The sequence below is a fragment of the Microtus oregoni genome, unplaced genomic scaffold, assembly GCF_018167655.1.
Source record: "Microtus oregoni isolate MIOR12 unplaced genomic scaffold, Mior012 000029F_ref0000214, whole genome shotgun sequence".
Taxonomy (NCBI): domain Eukaryota; kingdom Metazoa; phylum Chordata; class Mammalia; order Rodentia; family Cricetidae; genus Microtus; species Microtus oregoni.
In genome coordinates, this window is record NW_024543088.1 from 9,673,278 (window position 1) to 9,692,645 (window position 19,368).

At 47.4% G+C, this 19,368-nt stretch overlaps 1 protein-coding gene across 1 annotated transcript in view; it reads right to left on the minus strand.

Moving 5' to 3' along the window:
- Window positions 1-19,368, minus strand: part of Flt1 (fms related receptor tyrosine kinase 1) — a 161,684-nt gene that overhangs the window by 45,697 nt on the left and 96,619 nt on the right. The window contains exon 15 of the mRNA XM_041677893.1: window positions 6,439-6,570. Within this exon, the coding sequence (XP_041533827.1) occupies window positions 6,439-6,570 (132 nt within the window). The remainder of the gene's footprint in view (window positions 1-6,438; window positions 6,571-19,368) is intronic.

Sequence of the window (19,368 nt, forward strand, 5' to 3'; positions counted from 1 at the left end):
TGCCACTATAATCAGTTCCTGTAGTGCTGGGGACCAAACCCAGGGCCTCGGACTTGCTAGGTGAGTGCTCTACCATGCAGGCTTCATTCCTATCCCGGAAACCAATCTTTTTAACTACTTCAGAGGTCTGAGGATATGGCTTGGGTGGTAAAGGTGTTTGCAGACTTGATGACTTGAGTTTCATTTCCTGGGATCCGTGTGCAAAGCCGGCCGTGGTAGCACACACCTGCCATTCCCAGAACTCCTGGGTGAGATTGAGGTGGGGGAGAAGTAGGGGAGACTCCCCCAGAATCTCACAAGCCGCCTCGTGTGAAATATTCAGCATAGCGACTGAAGCAAGACAGACTGACCCTGCCTCCAAAACAAGATGGAAGGAGAGACCAACTCCCACAAAGCTAGCCTCCAATAGCCATACATGGGCTGTGGCATGTGCCCGCCACAATCAGCAAAAGAGATTTGAAGGGGCTGGAGAGATGGCTCAGTGGTTAAGAGCATTGCCTGCTCTTTCAAAGGTCCTGAGTTCAATTCCCAGCAGCCACATGGTGGTTCACAACCATCTGTAAAGAGGTCTGGCTCCCTCTTCTGGCCTTCAGGCATACAGACAGACAGAATATTGTACACATAATAAATAAAAAAAAAAGAGATTTGAAAATGCGTCAGAACTTGAGAGATTCAATCCCCTCTGGAAGATGTATTTTAAATAGGTTTTGACTGGGCCACGTGGAAGCGGGGAAGAGCATCATGGGAGTGGTCATGGGAGGTGACTGTGTAGATGGCGGTGTGATGGGAGGCGCAGGAAGGGACTGGAGCAGTGTGCGCTCTGAGCTTCTGGCTAATGAGTTCACTAAGTGCAATGCCGCAGGCAATTGGAGTCAGTGAGGTGACCTGCAGGGAAATATAGCAAATCTGCTCTGGAAACCTGTGAGTGACAGCTGACCGAGTGCATTCTGTCCTGGGGACTCTTCTGAGGACTGGCCTACGCTTTACCGCTTTACCACGCTGTGAGCTGGATTTTCTCCACTTCTTGAGTGAGGAAGTTGAGGGCGCTGAGAGATTAAGCCTTACCTATGAGCGGCTGGCGGCTGGTGGGGCTGCGGTTTTAAGCCAGCTGGCTAATCCACCATGCCTGTAAGGGTACTGCCACTTCCTCCTCTCCTCACGTCTTCTGAGCCTTTGAGAACCTGTTAATGGCTTCAGAGAGGCAGCGGTCTCTGTCCTGCCTGCTCGACTCCCTGCTCACGAAGGTATTACCTCCTCTGTCGTCCCACCGCCACTCCTAAAGAACCATCTTCGGTCCTCGTCCCCCCAGCTCTGCCTATCTCCAGTCACCCCCACTCCTTTCTAGGCCACGGAGTCCACTCTGTCCTCGTCTGCCTCGGTGCCGGTGTGTGTCCTCCATCACTGCCAGGATCAAATTCAGATGGCAAGCTGGCGGGACAGCTCATTCTTTGCATGATAAGGCCCTGGCTTCTCTGCCTAACACTGACATTTTTTTTTTAAAGACTGGTTTACTTTTATTTTATGTCATGGCTATTTTGCCTGCATGTATATTTATCTACCAGCATCTGGAGGCCAGAAGATGGCATTGGATCCCCTTGAACTGGAGTCACAGATGGTTGTGACTCACCATATGGGTACTGGGTACGAAACCAGGACCTCTGTAAGAGCAGCCAGTGCTCTTAACTACTGAGCCATCTCTCCAGCCTTGTTCCCAATTTTAAAAATTAATTTAAAATTTTAAATGCTTAAGTCTTATATCTTCTTTTGCCCTTCAGTCTCACTATACATCCCCAGAGTGGGAAAACTGTAAGCCAAAATTTATGTGAGTATGGATTTCTTCAACTGCACGCGCGCGCGCGCGCACACACACACACACACACACACACACACTTACACTTGCTTATGCTGCAGATAAGTTCTGTGGTAAGACTGGCACCTTCTGAAGTGGCCTCCGACGGCCACACTTGCTGATGGCCACAGTTGCTGTCTTCACAGGGGCTTTGCACACGTTCCCCTCATGGAATGTGAAGTCACTGACTCTCTGACTGTGAGAATTTTCCCACCGCATTCCATGCGACAGGAAGCTGACCCCTAAAGTCTAATTCCACAGGCCTTACTCAAGCAAAATTCCTGTCAGTGGGACTACTTGTGTGTAAACACATATTTAAGAAGTCAACTCATTAGGACAGCTAAGGAGAATGTTCATCAGGGGCTAGCAGTGCTCCCTGCTCTTTAGAATAAATCTCAGGACTCTGGGGCATCTGTGGTCTCATTTGATAGCTCTCTCCCCTTCTACCTATCTCTTTCGTCCTAAAGAACTGTCAGGCTCGGCAGGCTGAAGCCCATAGGTGCTTTCTCTACACACTAGCCCGGCTAAATCCAACTGGATGGTGAATGGCGATCAGTTCAGTACACAGAATAGCCTAACTGCCCAGGGCCAGAGCAACGTGGATGGGACTCGATAATCATTAGGAGTGCGTACTGGTCTCAGGGGCCATCATTTCCTGGAAAAGGACACAGTCCGTGGCTGTTTTCCCTCAGGATGTCGAGGAGAATGTAGTCAAGCGTATAAGATAACTATAAGATAACGGCGCCTTTTGTTACGGGTTCCTACTTCTCTCCACAGACAAACGCATGCCAGCTGTCATCCCAAGCTTCCTGTCATCCCTCTGGGTGCGACTCAGCAGTCAGTCTGAATTCTGAGTGGCAGTAGATTGTGTCAAGGGTTTGCATTGATGGTGTCTTGAGCCATTCTGGTAGCGATGGACAGCCCATTGCACACAGCCTGAGCTGTGGCACTGGCAACTCGCCTTTGCGGGACAGTTACCAGGCAGGCTTTAGGTGTTTTCACTGTAGCTAGGCATCCGCACACTGGCCTGGCACGTGGCTCTGTATGGTCACAGCCGGCCAGCACCACAGGCCACAGAGCCATCAGCTCACAGAAGGCAACTGGTGGGTTCCCAAGAGGGAAATCACCAGGGAGTTTTGGTTCCAGAACTTACCCTGCCCCTTAAGCCAAACAGGAATCTGTGGTTTGGGACACCATCTAGGTGACTCACGGTAAACTCGGGAAAAATATGTAGTACTGAAAGCTTGGCTGGAGTAGAGGACCACATTAATCAACACTAATAATAACTAATCCTTCAGATTTTACCATGACACATTCTCCTCATCCTGGAACAGCCTGGGAAAGGCTACCCAGCCACTGTTCACACCCCCACCTGGTGCTGCAGAATCTGAGATGCTAGGAAGGGAGGGCATTTCTCCCGAAGTGACTCAGCTCCTGAAATGCTCCACGGCTGAGATGACTTCCACCTGCCATGTGACAGGAGACACAGCAGAGGACAGAGACGCAAGCATTTCCGATTCTCAACTCTGCTTCCAAGCCTACTGGCCCTGTGATATTATTTGGCCTCCCGTGGGCCTTACTAGGAGGCTCTTATTTTCAACAACACAACCTTCTCACAGGATTGCTGCAAAATGTAAGTAGGGAGTGGGGTTGGAGATGGAGAGGGGGCTCAGTGGCTAAGAACACTGGCAGCTCTTCTAGAGGACCTGGGTGGGATTCCCAGCACCTACTTGCTGGCTCACAACCATCTGCAACTCCAGTTCCAGGGTCTCTGATGCCCTCTTCTGGCCTCTGCAAGCATTGCATGCATTCAGTGCATAGTCACATGTGTAGACAAAACACCTATGTATTTAAATAATAAAAAAAGAAGCAGACTAGTGTAGGCACGCTTAACACAGTGTACCATGTGCTTGATAAGACAAGATATAATTGACAGGCCCAGGCCTTTCCAGGGCCCAACACCAGGTTAATGATGTCTGGGATATACTGCTCATGTCTGCCCGGTTTCCATGAGAAGAAATGAGATGGGAATGTTTGGGGTCTAATTATTTTGCTCTAAGAACTATCTACAAAGGTCTTAACTCACCCTAACCGAACTCTGGTACCATTTTTAGAAATCTCTGCTAAGGTGAGGTTTATTCTATAGTTTGGAGATGAAAGTTTAAAAGAGAAAAAAAAAGTGTGTATATTTAGGGCCCTTAGCCTCCTGTGTACAATTAGGAACAGGTCATTCATCTATTTGAGTATGGTTTGTTAGTTGTGACACTCCTGAAAATTCCCAGCATCTTTGAGATGAGAAACATGAACGCCTAAGTTAGTTTGGAATTCAGGAAGATGGGTGGGGACAGGCTGCACGTCAGAGGAGCCGGGAATGGAGCACGGACCACGGTGTAGAACACAGAGACACATGTTTTGTTTTGTTTTGTTTTTTTGAGCTATTTTTATTCTTAAACCGCGGGATCTAATTAGGGGATGTGGTCCTTGCTTCCTACGGTGTGGGTTCTGTCTCAAGCAGATGCGAGTGTGCGGTTGCTGTGACCCACGCTTGCAAACCGTGACGCCACGTCTGGCGCTTAGGCTGCGGCCCCTTTGAGTCTTCTCACAAGCCACTGGTCATCTTTAACAGATGCTTCTAATGGTATTCATTCTCTGAGGGGCTTTGTCCTATGCACAGTAACGTCCTAGAGTACAATAACTTTTCTTTTTTGTAAGAAAAGTTCTTGCATGGAACATCGCCATGGGCCTCCTTGAGAAGGGTTGGAGCTTAGGTTACGTCTCTGATTACAAACGGGCCAAACATGTTAATTTCAGAAATGATCTCGATTGCTAACACCTTGACTGTGGTCGCGCCACTCGTGCTCAAGGTCTAGTCCAAACCAAACAAAACCCGGGATTATTTAAAGAAGCCACTTTGACTCCACAGTTCATTTATCCTTTTCAGATACAAAAATAACACATTGTTTTATCTCTGAGTATTAAGACTCCTCTTTCAAAGGAAATAAAACGAGCAGACCGCTTCCTTCCTGACTGATTCCTGAACCTCTTTAAAATCTGTTAAACATAGCCACAGACACAACCCATGTGCCTAGATTTCCTAAACTCAAGATAGGACAAGATAGGAGTATACCAGGAAACCACGTCCGCAGCTTGGGGATGCTTCAGTGCCCCTCAGGGACGTGAGTCATGCATTCAAGGGCGAGAATCCAAGTTCAGTGATCAGATGATCTGCAGATAACTGTGGTCAACCGTGGCCACATGAATTCAGGCAGCTCAGTACACTTCAAGAAAACGGACCTTCTCATACGTGCAGGCTTCTCTGAGTTCTGTGTACTGTCAACCTGCCAACACATTCTTGCCTGCTACAGAGCTGACACCTACCCCCCGAAACCTCACCCTCTATGTGAGAGGCGTTGGAGAGCTGGCGCAGGCAAGTGCTGGGTCATAGATGTCATAAAGCACAAGGCCATGTGACGTGGCTCCCCAGAAGCCCAGGCTATCCCGGGAAGATTTACAGCTGGCGTGTACGCTCTTACTTCACGTCAGGGTTTCTCTCAAAGCGCCAGCTCTGTAGCCACTGCAGGCCATATTGCCCACTAGAGAACTTGGGAACAGGTGCTCAACAAGGCAAAGCAGCCCTGTGGCGGGCGGTGAGTCTCTGAAGAAAATGAACTTTCTTCACCAGGGCTGTCACTGCCTAGCTGTGAGAGCCAAGTTACCGCATCCTGCCTCTGGGAGCTTCCTAACTGCCCCACACACCCAGGTCAGTTATAACACCTTAGAGGGAGGCTGAGGGCCTGATAGAGCTGCTGCGGTAGCCGCACCTGATACCCACGCCAAAGATGGAGGAGAAAGGAGCTGTGCAAGCGAGATGCTTGCTCAGTCCCCCTTGATGTGTGGCAGAACTGGAAGGCTCACTCAAAACAAGGAAGATCTGGAAGGCAGAAGACCATTCCCTCAGGCTGTTTGGGGACCACTGCCCTCTTTCTGCATGCATGGATTTGTGGTAGGCTAGCTTCAGCCTGGCGTCTCCCAAGAAGCAGCCACACGCTCTCACGTCCACCGCTGTGCACTGTGGAATGGCTACTGAACACATTCCCATGCCACTCATTCGTTGATGGTGGTATCTAAGAGGCGCCCATGCCCATGTTCTCTATGTGTTGCTTCTGAGACTACTTTGTGTCTCTTCATGTTAAAAACCAGCTAAGGAAAAAGTAACTCATGTTTAATTTCTAGGACTCAGAAAAGGGGGTGGGGTAGAGAGGAACAATTTCAGAGGGCGCCTCCCCCATTTCCTTTCTTCCTGGCCTGATTTCTCACAGATGTGGACCCCTAGGGGCATTGTGAGTCACATCATCCCACAGTGTCAGCACGCCAGGCTCCCTTCTTCCTGGAAGTACTTCCCTTGCTGAGAATGCTGGGCTGGGGGCTCCCGAGGACAGCCACCTTCTGCTTCCAGACAGAGTCAGAGTGTCAGTAGTGTCCAGGACAGAGAAAGGGGTAGGGAAAGGAGCCGCTGGGCTGCCAGAGGAGACCAGGAGGTGGGAAGTTAAGCCTGCAGGGAAGCAGGTGTCCAGACTGCCAGTTTTTACCTTGCACGGTGAGGTAGGCTGAGCTTTCCACGGAGCCCTTCTGGTTGGTGGCCCTGCACCTATAGACACCTTCATCCTCTTCTGTGACTCTTTCAATAAACAGCGTGCTGTTTCCCGGTCCTAAAATAATTCCTGGGGGAGAGAGAGAGATGTTTAGATTAGTGGCTCCGGAGGACAAAGAAACAGCTGCAGGAAGCCCAGCGCCTTCCTATCCTAGGCTCTCAGAAGACATTCTGTGCTCTGCCTAACTCCGGAGCAGGTCATTCGCTCGCTCGCTAACCAGCATCTGCCCCACGCCTGCCCTGTCCTGAGCCGAGCGCTCTGCAGTACCCTGGCCACAGCTTGATGCTTCCAAACACTCAGAAGGGACTATCCTGTCCCCCTGGCACTGAGAAAACAGAGACTCCCCAGTATTAGGCGATATGACCAAGAAGAAGCAGTTTAATCTACAGCATATTCGTGGAATAGGGTCCTTTGCCATGTGGCTTGTCATGTGCTATAACATGGGAGTAAAGAGCTTGGGCTAGCTGTGTTTAAATCCACACTTTAGCCCTCTAGACAACTTATTTACTCTGTCTGTATTTTATTCCCCCCAGTATTGATATAAAATGAAAGCCATTCCCACTCAATATATACGCATTGTGGTAGTGAGTGCTTGGTAGATGTAAGTACTTAGTATTCAGTACTCCACAGGCCGGGGTAATGGAAGTTCTCCATTACCAGGGGGAGTTTCCAGACTCCCCTGAAAGGCTCTGAGACACAGGCATCCACACCAAGTACTGTCACCGAGTATTTACTTGGTATGAATCTCCCATCAGTCCGAGTCTGGCAAACAGACAGCCAACAAGAACGCAAGTTAGTACCTCAGGAAGGCTTCATGGGGAGGAGGTGGCCCTTGAGTGGCAGCCTGAAGGACTGTCAGGCAACTCCCTTACTCCTAGGCTATTTTATTAGTCTTCCTTCTGTCTTCCCTCCCAATTAAACCCAGGGACTGACACCAGCACTCGGTCCCTGAGAGTTCCCCTGCCCCTTTAATCTTTTCGAAACTAGACTTTTGAAGAAGTAATTTGTTCATTCCTATGAAAGCCCCTTTTTATGCACCAGACAGCTTTAGATACTGGTGAGACCATAGGAGGCACACAAGTCGCACACCCTTGCTTCCAGAAGCTTCCCAGTCTAGTTTACAGCAAAGCCTTTGAAGAGAGCAAGAGGAAGGAGGGTCAGAGGAGGCTGTTGCAGACAGGGCGAACAAGGACAGCTCTTTTCAGAGGTGGCTTCTGAGCAGGGCCAAGCAGAAAGAGTGTTGTTTTCACAGAAGAAGGTTCAGGTCCTAGCACCCACATGGTGACTCATGATCATCACTAACTCCAGTTCCAGGGGAACCAATGCCTTCTTCTGACCTCTGTGGGCACCAGGCATGCATGTGGTACACTCAGAAACATCAAATAAATACGTCTGAAAAAGAAGAAGAGGAGGAAGGAGACCTCTGTGGCCAGTGCGCAGTAAGCAAGCAGAAGAGAAATGGCGGGGACCCAGACCCTCGCTCCCCTGTCCCTAGGCATCATAAGGATTAAGGCTTTGGTGTGTTCTCCACTGCTCAAAAGCCACTAGAAAGAGCCAGAGAGAGGGCCCAGCAGTTAAGAGCACACGCTGCCTTTCCGGAGGACCTGGGTACAATTCTCAATACCAACCAACATCAGGCAGCTCACAACTGCCTGTAACTCCAGTTCCAAGAGATCCCAAGGCCTCTCCTAGATACACTCATAACATATAAAATACACTTACATCCATCTAAAATAATAACTCAATCTGCTGGAGAGCTGAGTGTGGTGGTATACTCCTGTAACCCTCACACGTGATGGGGAGAGATAGGAAGATTAGGATCTGAAGGGTTAGCCTCAGCTACACAGTGAGCTCGAGGCCATCCTGTACCACGTGATCCTATTTCAGAAACACAAGCGAGCAAATCAACAAAACTACCCTTGGCCAAAACCACCCACTGCAGGATGGACTGGGGATGTAGCACAGTGCTGGGGTGTTTTCCTTACAAGAGCAAGGTCCAGGGCCCGCTCCCCGGCATCACAAGAAAAAAAATGAAACAGAAGACATCAGTCATCCCGTGGCATGGGCAGAGGCAGACAGGGAAAGAGGATGGCTGGTGGGAGGAGTCTCCTACTGAAAGGTTCCTACTGGAGTGTTGAGGCCACAGGAGAGACCCACTTTGGTTTGTTTGTTTGTTTGTTTGTTTCTGAAGAACCAATCCGCTTGCTTATGGACTGGGGTGTTCTGTGTGAGGAAGGGCAATGAAAAGCTGGCTTCTAAGCCAGTGGTGTAGACAACTGGGGTGTGTAGGAGAGTGAACAGGGGATGCGGTCAAGAATTCTGGCGGTTTCCATACACTGTAAGGTCAAAATGGTTACTGCACACCCAAAGGGAGGATTCACCTGCAGCACGGGGAGGGGGGGTCAGGACTTGAAACCGTGTGGGCTCAGCACTGAGAAAGCTGTTGAATCCAAAAAGGCTGCAGACAAATATCGTGGGCTCAGCCAGACCAGAGGGAGGAGTGAAGTCTACAGCCCTGAGAACTGGAGACTTCAGAGCAGGGGAGGGAAGTGACCGAGGTGGGGGCAGGGAGGAGCCCAGGAGGGGATCAGAAAACCAGGAGACTTCTGGAACCGACAAAAGACATTTTCTCACAGGCGGCGTTGAGCTGTGCTCAGAGAGCCTCAGGAAGGAAGCTAACCACCCACTTTAATGAAGTGTAGAAGAAAGCCTGACCAAGGTCACAGAAAGAGACAAGGGGGGTGATCGAGTGGAGACAGCGAGGAGCTTCCTTTTTAGCGAGTGTCTGCACAGCAGCGTGGCTGGAGAAGAAAATGCTTTAGGATTTGATTTTCTTCTAGTCTACGTGTGTGTGTTGCCTGTGCATATTTGTGTGCACCACGCATGTGCAGTGCCCACAGAGGCCGGGAGCAGGGGTAGAATTCCCTGGAGCTGCAGTTAGAGATGGTTAGGAGCTGCTAAATGGGTGCTGCAAATCTAATCTGGGCTCTTGCCAGTGTACTTAACCAATAGCCATCTTTATAGTCCGAGAAAGGAACTTAAAAAAAAAAAGACTTATTTTTCTGTTTTGAAGAATGAGGGGAGGGGGTATGTGCAGGGGTGCAGATGCCCAGGGGGGCCGGAGGCATCAGATCCTTCGTAACTAGAGTCCCAGGTGTTTCAGAGCTGACTGGTGTGAGTCCTGGGAATCAAACTGGTCTCTTCTGGAAGAGCAGTTCCTGTTCTTAACTGAGGAGCCCTCTCTCCAGCCCAGATATTCTTTCTCAAGATGCAAAACTTTACATCATTTTTATATGCTGACAGAAATAATCTGGGAGAGAGCAGGGTGTGGGGGGTACAGTGCCCAGATTAGAGTCCAACAGCTCAGGTAGCCTGGGAAGGATGGGAAGGAGCAGGGCAAGACTGTCGGTTTCTTATTTCCTTCCTTCCTTCTTTCTGGAGACAGGCCCTTGCTACCCAGCCAAGGCTGACCTTGAACTCATGATCTTTCTACCTACACCCCTCGACTGCTGGAATTACAACCCTTTCCATGTCTCCCAACTGCACTTCACCCCACCTCAACTTCACATCTTTTTTGATTATTGTCACACATATACAGAATATATAATTACATATGTAAGTGGATGGATATGTGAATACAACCTGCTGAATCTGTCCATGTATATATATGGTCATATATACACACATATATGGACACACACACACACACACACACTTATATATACATATATATGTTTTCAAGGCTGACCGTTTGGTGTTGGGTAACCAATTAGGTTTCTCTCTTTAGCTCTTCATCTAGGGATGGGGCCCCCATGAGATGTTCCCCATTTGTGTGGGCATGCCAATTGGCAAAGTCATTGTCATTTTCTCGATTAACGATTAACATGACCTTGTGTTGTATAGGAAAGCAGGCTGAATAAGCCAGTAAGCAGAACTCCTCCACAGTTCCTGCCTCCGGTTCCTGCCTTGGCTTCTCTCAGTGATAGATTGTGACCTGCCAGCCAAATAAATTCTTTCTTCCCCGGTTGGTTTTGGTCAGTGTATTATCTCAGTACCTGAGAGGCTAACTAGGTCAACCGGATAGCATCATAGAAGGGAATGATGGACCAATTTATCTTTCTGTACCACTATTGAGCAGTGTCATGTAAAACAAACAAAAACCAAACCATTCCGCTGCTGCGGTGGGTGACAAAATGATGCTCCATTTGTGCTCTCTGAACTTTCCTCCGTGGGTGTGTGCTTCGTCTCTTTCCCAAATATCTGTTCTGGGTGACTGGCAGATTCGGGGGGGGGGGGGGGTTCTGAAGTCAAGAGTGGTTCTAACCCTGGCTCAGAGGGGAGGAGGGAGGCCTGAGGATAATTGACTGTGGAAATGACATCATGGAAGTGGCATTCAGGCGAGTTTAGTCTAGCAGAAGGCAGGACAGGCTGGAATGAGGAAAGAGCAGCATGGGGCAGTCCCGGTTCCCTACTTGAAATTCAGGCAAGGGGTGGTAAGGCCTACACTCACCTCCATCCCCTCACCCGGGCCACCCCCCCCCCCCCACATGCCTGGATGGGAGGAGGGGAAGAGAAGAGGGAGGAAAAAATGGAAGTGCATACTGGGAAGGAAAAACCTGCAGGAACTGGTGCTTTATTGGCTAAAGCAATAGAAGGAGATGAACCCAAGCTGATACCAGTATTTTAAGCCCAAATAAGAGGAATTCCGCGTTCTTCACAGAATTCTCCCCTGTGACTCTGGCTAAGTTCACAAGCCCCTTTGACCATTGTTTTTTTCTCTGTAAAATGAGGGTAACACTGTCTTTGCGTTGTAAGCACTCCAAAACCAGGAAGAATAGATATGGGTGAAGAACTGGCAGTAGGTTTGAGGGGTGCAAGTTTGGAGGTATAGCCCAGTGGTGGAGCACTTACCCAGCATGCCCAAGGTTATGAGTTCCATCCCCAGCAGCACAGAAGCAGGAGAGGAAGGAGCAAGCAAGACAGTTGGAGCAGCAGGATTGGAGAGGCTTTGGGGAAATGACTAGCAATCAGAGACTGAGATTGGCTGAGGGGTGCGGAGTGAGAGCTCATCTTGCTGCCCACATCTCCTCACGGTGGTCTGAACCTCTCCCATCCCTCAAGTACCAGCTGAATACCACCAATGAAGTAAAAAGGCGGGGGCTACTCTCGGTGGAGGTTCTTCCCAGGCCTTAAACACTCTTCTCCCGCCTGGCAGTGGTGGCGCACGCCTTTAATCCCAGCACTCGGGAGGCAGAGGCAGGTGGGTCTCTGTGAGTTCGAGGGCAGCCTGGTCTACAAGAGCTAGTTCCAGGACAGGAACCAAAAGCTACGGAGAAACCCTGTCTCGAAAAATCAAAAAAAAAAAACAAAACAAAACAAAAAAAACCACTCTTCTCCCATTTTTTTTTTTGTGGTAGCCAAGTTTAATATTATTTAGTATAGTTTGTATTTCTTGTACCTGCTTATAAAACTTTTTCTACTCATATCATCAAGCGCCCTCCTTGAATGCTTTCTTCAAAAAAAATCTCTAAAAACATTTACTGGAAACCAGGTGTAGTTGGCGGACGCCTTTAATCCCAGCACTTGGGAGGTAGAGGCAGAGGCAGGACAGTCAGAACGACATAGTTAGACCCTTTCTTGAAAAAACAAAGAAGCAAACCAAAAATAAATAAAAAAAATAAATGAATGAAAGGAAAAGAAAAATATTTACTGGAGTTTTGCTTTTTTCTTATTTGGGTTTTCTTTTGGAAAGCAGTGGCAGGGGTCCTTTACCATACAGACAGATAGGCACGACAATGTCACTTGGGGGGGGGTGCACGGAAAAGGTCTCACTATGTAGCCCTTGTTATCCTATAACTTACTCTGTAGACCAGGTTGACTTCAAACTGAGAGAAATCAGCCTGCCTCTGCCTTCTGAGGATTAGAGATGTGTTGTACCGCGCTCAGCTAAGTGTCAACGATCGAGGAAAATGTTCTTTTCCCCCTGAATTTGGTGCCAGTTCTGAGATGGCAAGTTTCTATATAGTCGTGTTTCTGTTTCTAGGCTCTCTACTCTTTCAGGGGCCCATTTGTCTATGTCTGTACTGCAGCGTTTAAATCACGATGCTTCATAACGTATCTTTAAGAAGACCTGTGTTGACTTATTTTTAGTTCATGTGTATGGATAATTTGCTGACACGTGTGTCTGTGTACCACATGCATGTAATGCCCACAGAGGTAATCAGATCCTCTGGAACTGGGATTACAGATGGTTGTGAGTCACCACGTGGGATGTGCTACACAGGGCCTCTGGAAGAGCACCCCTAACTGCTGAGCCGTCTTTCTAGCCACCTTGATAACGCATCTTGCAGGCTTATATGGTCTTAGATCCCTTCTTTTTTGTCAAGATATTCTTTTTTTTTAATATTTATTTATTATTATGTTTACAATATTCTGTCTGTGTATATGTCTGCAGGCCAGAAGAGGACATCAGACGTCATTACAGATGGTTGTGAGCCACCATGTGGTTGCCAGGAATTGAACTCAGGACCTTTGGAAGAGCAGACAATGCTCTTAACCACTGAGCCATCTCTCCAGCCCTTGTCAAGATATTCTTGACTATTCTAGCTGCTTTATACTTTACTCGACTGTTAAGTTCTGCAAAAAAATCACGGCTGGGCTGTTGATGGGCAACCTATTAAACTTACAATTCTGCTTGATAATAAATATCCTACCCAGAAAGAGCAACTATTTTGAGTTGCTTTTCTTTTCTTCTTTTGAATCCGAGTCTCTTTTCTCCCTCCTCTTCTTCTTGGGCTTCTTTTATGCCGTTGTATGCTTTTATTTTCTTTTCAAATAAATTGCCCTTAAAGTTACATTGATTTCTGGATATACAGTAGTTTTTATTTTCCATGTCTGTGTATTTTGCCTTGCATGCATGTTCTGTACTCTACATGTAATGCAGCTGGAGGCTAGAGGAGGGCATCAGATGCCCTGGAACTGAAGCCGCAGGCAATTGTAAGTGACTGTACGGATGCTGGGAATTCAGCCTAGGTCCTCCGCAGGAGGAGCCAGGGCTGAGCCATCACTCCAACTCAGGTGTGTATCTTTTTCTATGCTATGCAAACTGCTATTAGGTTCTTTGAGGGGTTCACTCATATCTGAAACTGGAGTTACAGACAGTTGTGAGCTGCCGTGTGGATGCTCAGGTTTGAACCTGGGTCCCCTACGAGAGCAGCCAGAGCTCTTAACCACTGAGCCATCTTCTCTTTTCTACTACGTATTTTTTTTTCCATACTTATTTACCTGAGGCACTGGCGCCTCACACGCTGAGGCCAGAGGACATACTGGCTTCTTTCCTCCACAACATGGTCCCTGGGGACTGAACTCAGGTTGTCAGGCTTGCTGGCAAGCTGTTTTACCTGCTAAGCCATCTTGCCAGCCCAGAATCCTCTATACTATATGAGTCTGTTTAGATTGGACAGAGAGGGAGCCGGGCAAGGTGTAGTGATGTCGTTACCCACAGAGTAGAGAAGCCAGCTAAATCGGTGTGGGAAACGGGAGGGAACCGTGTCTGTGAAGCTTAGTCTGTCATCGGTCTAAAAGTGGGAACTATACCCAGTTCACACCTGTGGGCACTGGGGATTTAATACTAGGACTGTCTTCTTGCGTCTTAAAGAAGTCAGAAATCAGAAATTTTTATGTTCAAACTCATCACTTTTTTTTACCCCCTCCTCACTTGTTTTGCTTTGTTTTTCTAGACAGGGTTTCTCTTAGTAGCCCTAACCGTCCTGGAACTCACACTGTAGACCAGGCTGACCTTGAACTCACAGAGATCCGCCTGCCTCTGCCTCCCAAGTGCTGGGATTTAAAGGTGTAGGCCACCATTGCCTGGCTCAAACTTATCGTTTTTTAATGTTGGTCAACATGTCCACTTAGCGCATTCTCTGTGAGGGCTAATAAAACACTTCTATTAAAAACAAAAGTAAAGCATTAACCATGAGTCAAAGAAACAGCAGATGCTCAGTTGTGTGGTTTATCATGGACTGCAAAAGGAATCCAGACCTAAGACCAGGGGTCCTTTCAGGGAGACAACAAAGCCTAAAGCTGGGATATAGACAGGAGCTTGGTTCACAAAACTCTGACATTTATCGGTGGCTAGCATCTTTGCAGGGTCATGGCTGATCTACCCAGCGTACGTTTTTACTGGCCTTTACAGTGAATGGACAAAGTGAACATGTTGGTCAACATTAAAAATGAAAAGTTTGAGCCAGGCAGTGGTGGCTCACACCTTTAATCCCAGCACTTAGAAGGCAGAGGCAGGCAGATCTCTGTAAATTCAAGGCCAGCCTGGTCTACAGAGCGAGTTCCAGGACAGTTAGGGCTGTTGCACAGAGAGACCTTGTCTCGAAAGGTATCCTCCACTGCTCTTGGACCCCTGCTCTGCCTGTCACCCCATGCCTGCCCTACTGTATTGTGTGTATCGTTCTGCAGTATGGAGAACAGTAACTCTGCCTTAGCTTTCCTGAGTCCCCAGTATCTAGCACTGTGCCAAATAGCCGGCTGGCCTCCAGCGACCGGAGAATGACAAAATGCTTGAAGACCCTGGGCAATGGAGTGCAGGGCAGAGGAGCGAGTCTTCACTTACGGTTGCCATTAGTGCCGACTCTGTATGCGGTAGTTCACATACGCGCATGCTCAGCTCTCTTCGGAATCTACATTTATGCCGCTTGACTTTATCGTCCTAAGGTTCAAACATGCCCAGGTTTCTGGAGCATAGAAATAATTCAGGGGGCTGTGTAGGTGTTGGTAGCCCCACAGAGACAAATGAAGTTTTACTCTAGGTTCTGTTCCTGGGAATCTTTTATGAGCCCAGAAGGGTATGAAGGTGAGACTTAGTGTAAGACCCCAAGGAGCTGCTAAGTTGGTGGATGATAGAGGCGTCTGATCAGTCTGTGATCAGCTGATCCAGTGGGGAAGTCTACATGTGTCTAAACGTGTCTAGCTATTTTAGCATTTGGTATTTCCAAGGCGCTTTGTAAATTATTTATTTTCCACTAATGCCTTGAGGTGTTGGACAATGGCAAGAGTATAGCATTTGAACACAACTCACTAAACCTGAAGAGTTTTTGATTCATGTATTTGTTTAATAAATGCACACTGTGTTTGCACTTCCTGCTCCTCCCACACAGATGACCCTGCTCTCTTAACTGGCTTGCCAATCTGAAAAGGGGCTCCTTTCTTGTCACGTGACCATCTTGACTTCTGACATCGAGGTCATGCCATTGGATTTAGCTAAACTTGCTCTTTATCTTTATTTTAAGATTTATTTTTTATTGTTTAATTCTCTCTCTCTCTCTCTCTCTCTCTCTCTCTCTCTCTCTGTGTGTGTGTGTGTATGTTCATTTGAGTGTAGATGCTCTGGGGCCATTAGAGGGCACCAGATCCCCTGGAGCTGGAGTTACAGGCAGTTGTGAGCCAACCCACATGGGTGTTGGGAGCTGAATACATATCTGTATGATATAGATACATGTGGACACTCCTGACCAATAAATGCTTTCACATTTGCCATAGCCTGCCTGGAAGGTTGGATTTGTTTCTGTCACAAGACATAGTTATCTACATACAGTGGTTTTTCTAGTTTCTGTTTTAATACAGGGAAATAATGTTGTGTTGTATAGAGGCTAAAGTTTAAAAAATAAATTATGGGAGTAGATATCATACTGCAATACATGCTGCTAAAAAGTAGAAAGGATGGTGTATATTGACATGGATAGATCTCCATAAATCCCCTCAAATAATACATTACACCCTGCCATTTCAGCTCAGGTACCAACCTTCCCTTATAATGCCACTACCAGGCACTATAATCCATTGTTTGGCTTGGTTTTTCTTTTTTCTTTCTTTTCTCCAGTTGTTGGTTGTTTATTTTCTGGGACAGGGTTTTTCTGTGTAGCTCTGGCTATTCTGGAATTCACTACTTAGACTGGACTGGCCTTGAACTCACAGAAATCCTGCCTTTGCTTCCTGAGCACTGGAATTAAAGGCGTGCATGCACTGATGCCTGACTTCTTTTGTTTCCTCCTTCTTCATCACAATTTTCTGACTTTATACAATATGCTTTGTTTGTTACATTTATTGCCTGCAATTTTTCTTTGTACTAAGGTGTGGATTCAGTGTTGTACAGGGGATGCTAGTTGAACGAACTGAGACTAAATTCCATTTAGTATGTTTAAAAACAACAACAACAAATATACATGTCATACAAAATGGGAAAAGTGGAGCTGGATGTGGTGTAGGCCACCTTTAATTCCAGCACTTGGGAGGGTGAGGTAGATGGATCCTTGAGAGTTTGAGCCCAGCGTTCCAGGCCAGCCAGAGCTCCACAGTGAGACTTTGTATCAAAAAAAGAAACAAACAAACAAAAACCAAATTAAGCAAAAAGGGTGAAAAGTGGAAACATAGTAAGATGGCAATTTAGCCACTAATATGCATTAGTTTTCCAGAAGGAGATTTTTTTTTTTTTTCCCAGCATGGTCAAACATCCTGTCGCCAAGCTTTGAATCATATTAACTAGAACACTTGGGTTTAAAATCGCTGTTAGAGTTGCTGGTTCAATTTTTTTTAACTACTTATTTATTTGTTTGCTTTTTCGGGGCAGAGTTTCTCTGCGTAACAGTCCTGGTTGCTCTGGAAATCACTCCGTAGACCAGGCTAACCTCGAACCCACAGAGATCCGCCTGCCTCTGCCTCCCGAGTGCTGGGATTAAAGGTGTGCACCATCACTGCCTGACCCAACTTTCTTTTCTTTTCTTTTTTCTGGCCCAACTTTCTTAAAGGAAATTTCTGAAGTGGCTTTAAATATACTTTTGTCATTTTACATTACAAAATTATGCAAAGTGGTCTTCTCAGCTTGGTTGTTATAAAGTCAAAGAATTGATCAACTTTGAGAAACACTGAAGTTGCCTTGTTTCCTATAAGTTCAGCCAAGACTTAATTCTTCAAGTAAATCCTAAATTCTTTCCTATATCATATTTTTTTCTTTAATGAATGCTAAGATGCTATGCAAACCAAACACCTGTTTTAAAATGGATTTCCTTATGATTTATTTTCAGTAAATGTTTGGTCTGTCTGTGTCTTGCTTATATTCACATACATGCGACTGTGTAAGCGAAAATGTAAGAAGTCCTGGTACGGACAGCATTTTCTGCGTTTCGTTTGCTCTTTGGTGAAGGCCAGTTGAATGATTAGCTGACTCTGCTGAATGAAACAAGTTCACGATTTGATGGGATGGAGGGAGCCAAAGTTGTTTGATTCAACTGCTTTAGTGCGACTGAGCCCTGGAAACAGTGTACAAAGTTCACCCAGCAGATTATCTGAGAGCATCTTTGTTTGCCTTAACTGGTCAGAGTGGTGATCCAGGGGCATGACTATGGGTATGCGCCAAGTTAGGTCTTGGTTAAACTCTCTTAAGCTTGGATTTGAGAGGAGGAGGATTTCCAGGAAAATTCTGGATGTCTGGAATAGAAAACCACACCCAATGGCATTGGTGCACTTAAAGCCGCAAAGGAGCTGCTTCCTCTCCTCTCTGAGCACCGTCCTCAGTTTAAGGATCTGGTAGACTGGGGTTGGAGTCCTTCCACTCTGAGTGACCATTCGGTGTCTTTGGACAGGGCTCAACGCTACTAGGAAAGTGTGCCTCCGCACCCTATGACCTTAGATCTGTTTTATTCTCTCTCTCTCTCTCTCTCTCTCTCTCTCTCTCTCTCTCTCTCTCCTGTGAGTCTCTCAAGCCCTGATTATTCTCTGGAACGGGGATGCCCCCCTAGGCCATGCTCAGAGCATGAGTCTGTATGAGAGAGTCACAGAAGGACTCCAAAGAGAGCTTTGGTCCATAATAGCCAAGGAGAGGCCTTGAGAGTCAGAGAATCAGCTAAGTGGGGTGAAGCCCTGGGATCAAGACACAGCGTCTCTCTCTCTCTCTCTCTCTCTCTCTCTCTCCTCTGTCTCTGGTTTCCACTCGTGGTTTAGGAAGAAGATGACAGCATGACTACAACATTGTGAGTGTATCTGTTGCCCCTGAATTGCATCGTCTGAGACTGATAAAAATTCACTCTATATGTATCTGGCTGCCAAGTTCCTCTTCTGGAGAAATCAGGCTGATACTAGGAGTGCAGGCAACGCAAGCAGGTGCCTTTACTCTCCCTGCCCTCCCCTGCAGCATTCTCTCCCCTCTCCCTGCTTCTCCCCAAGGCCTTTGCTCCACCTACTCAATCCCTTCACAACCGCAGTTGATTCTGATCTGTCACCACGGTGCCCACTGGACTGATCTTTGTCACCGTGATGCAGCAGTGACCAGACAGGTCACTCAGCTTGTAACCGAGGTTCAGGTGAAGAAGAGAGATTAATCCCTGCCTTCTGGTGCTTCTCTGCTGCTCCTGCTTCAGTCGGCTGGAGACACAGGATGCTCTGGATAAAATCCGACTGCTTTAACCGGTAAGGACTCTAAGTGCCTTGGACCTGCACGGACATTTCCTCTCAGAGTTGTTTGGCTCATGTCTGCTCCAGGAGGCTTTGCTGAGGACTCTCAGGTCAGCCCTGCCTTGTGCTCTCTGAGAGCTCTTCAGGAGAGGAAGGAGCTTCTCCTCTGTGTGTGTGGCTGCTCAGAGACCCTTTTCTCTGGGCCTTTTGAGATTCTAAGTTGGATCAGCTCATAGCCACATCAGTTTCACAAACAGCCTCGCTCCCACCGTGCTGCCATGAGCTATTTTTGCCAGCTCCACCCCCTGTGGGGTACATACTTAGCCAAATCACTGTGGGGAACACATTCAGACCCTTGGTGGGGCATCTGAGAAGGAAATGGATGGAGCTGAAAGAATGTATTAAATG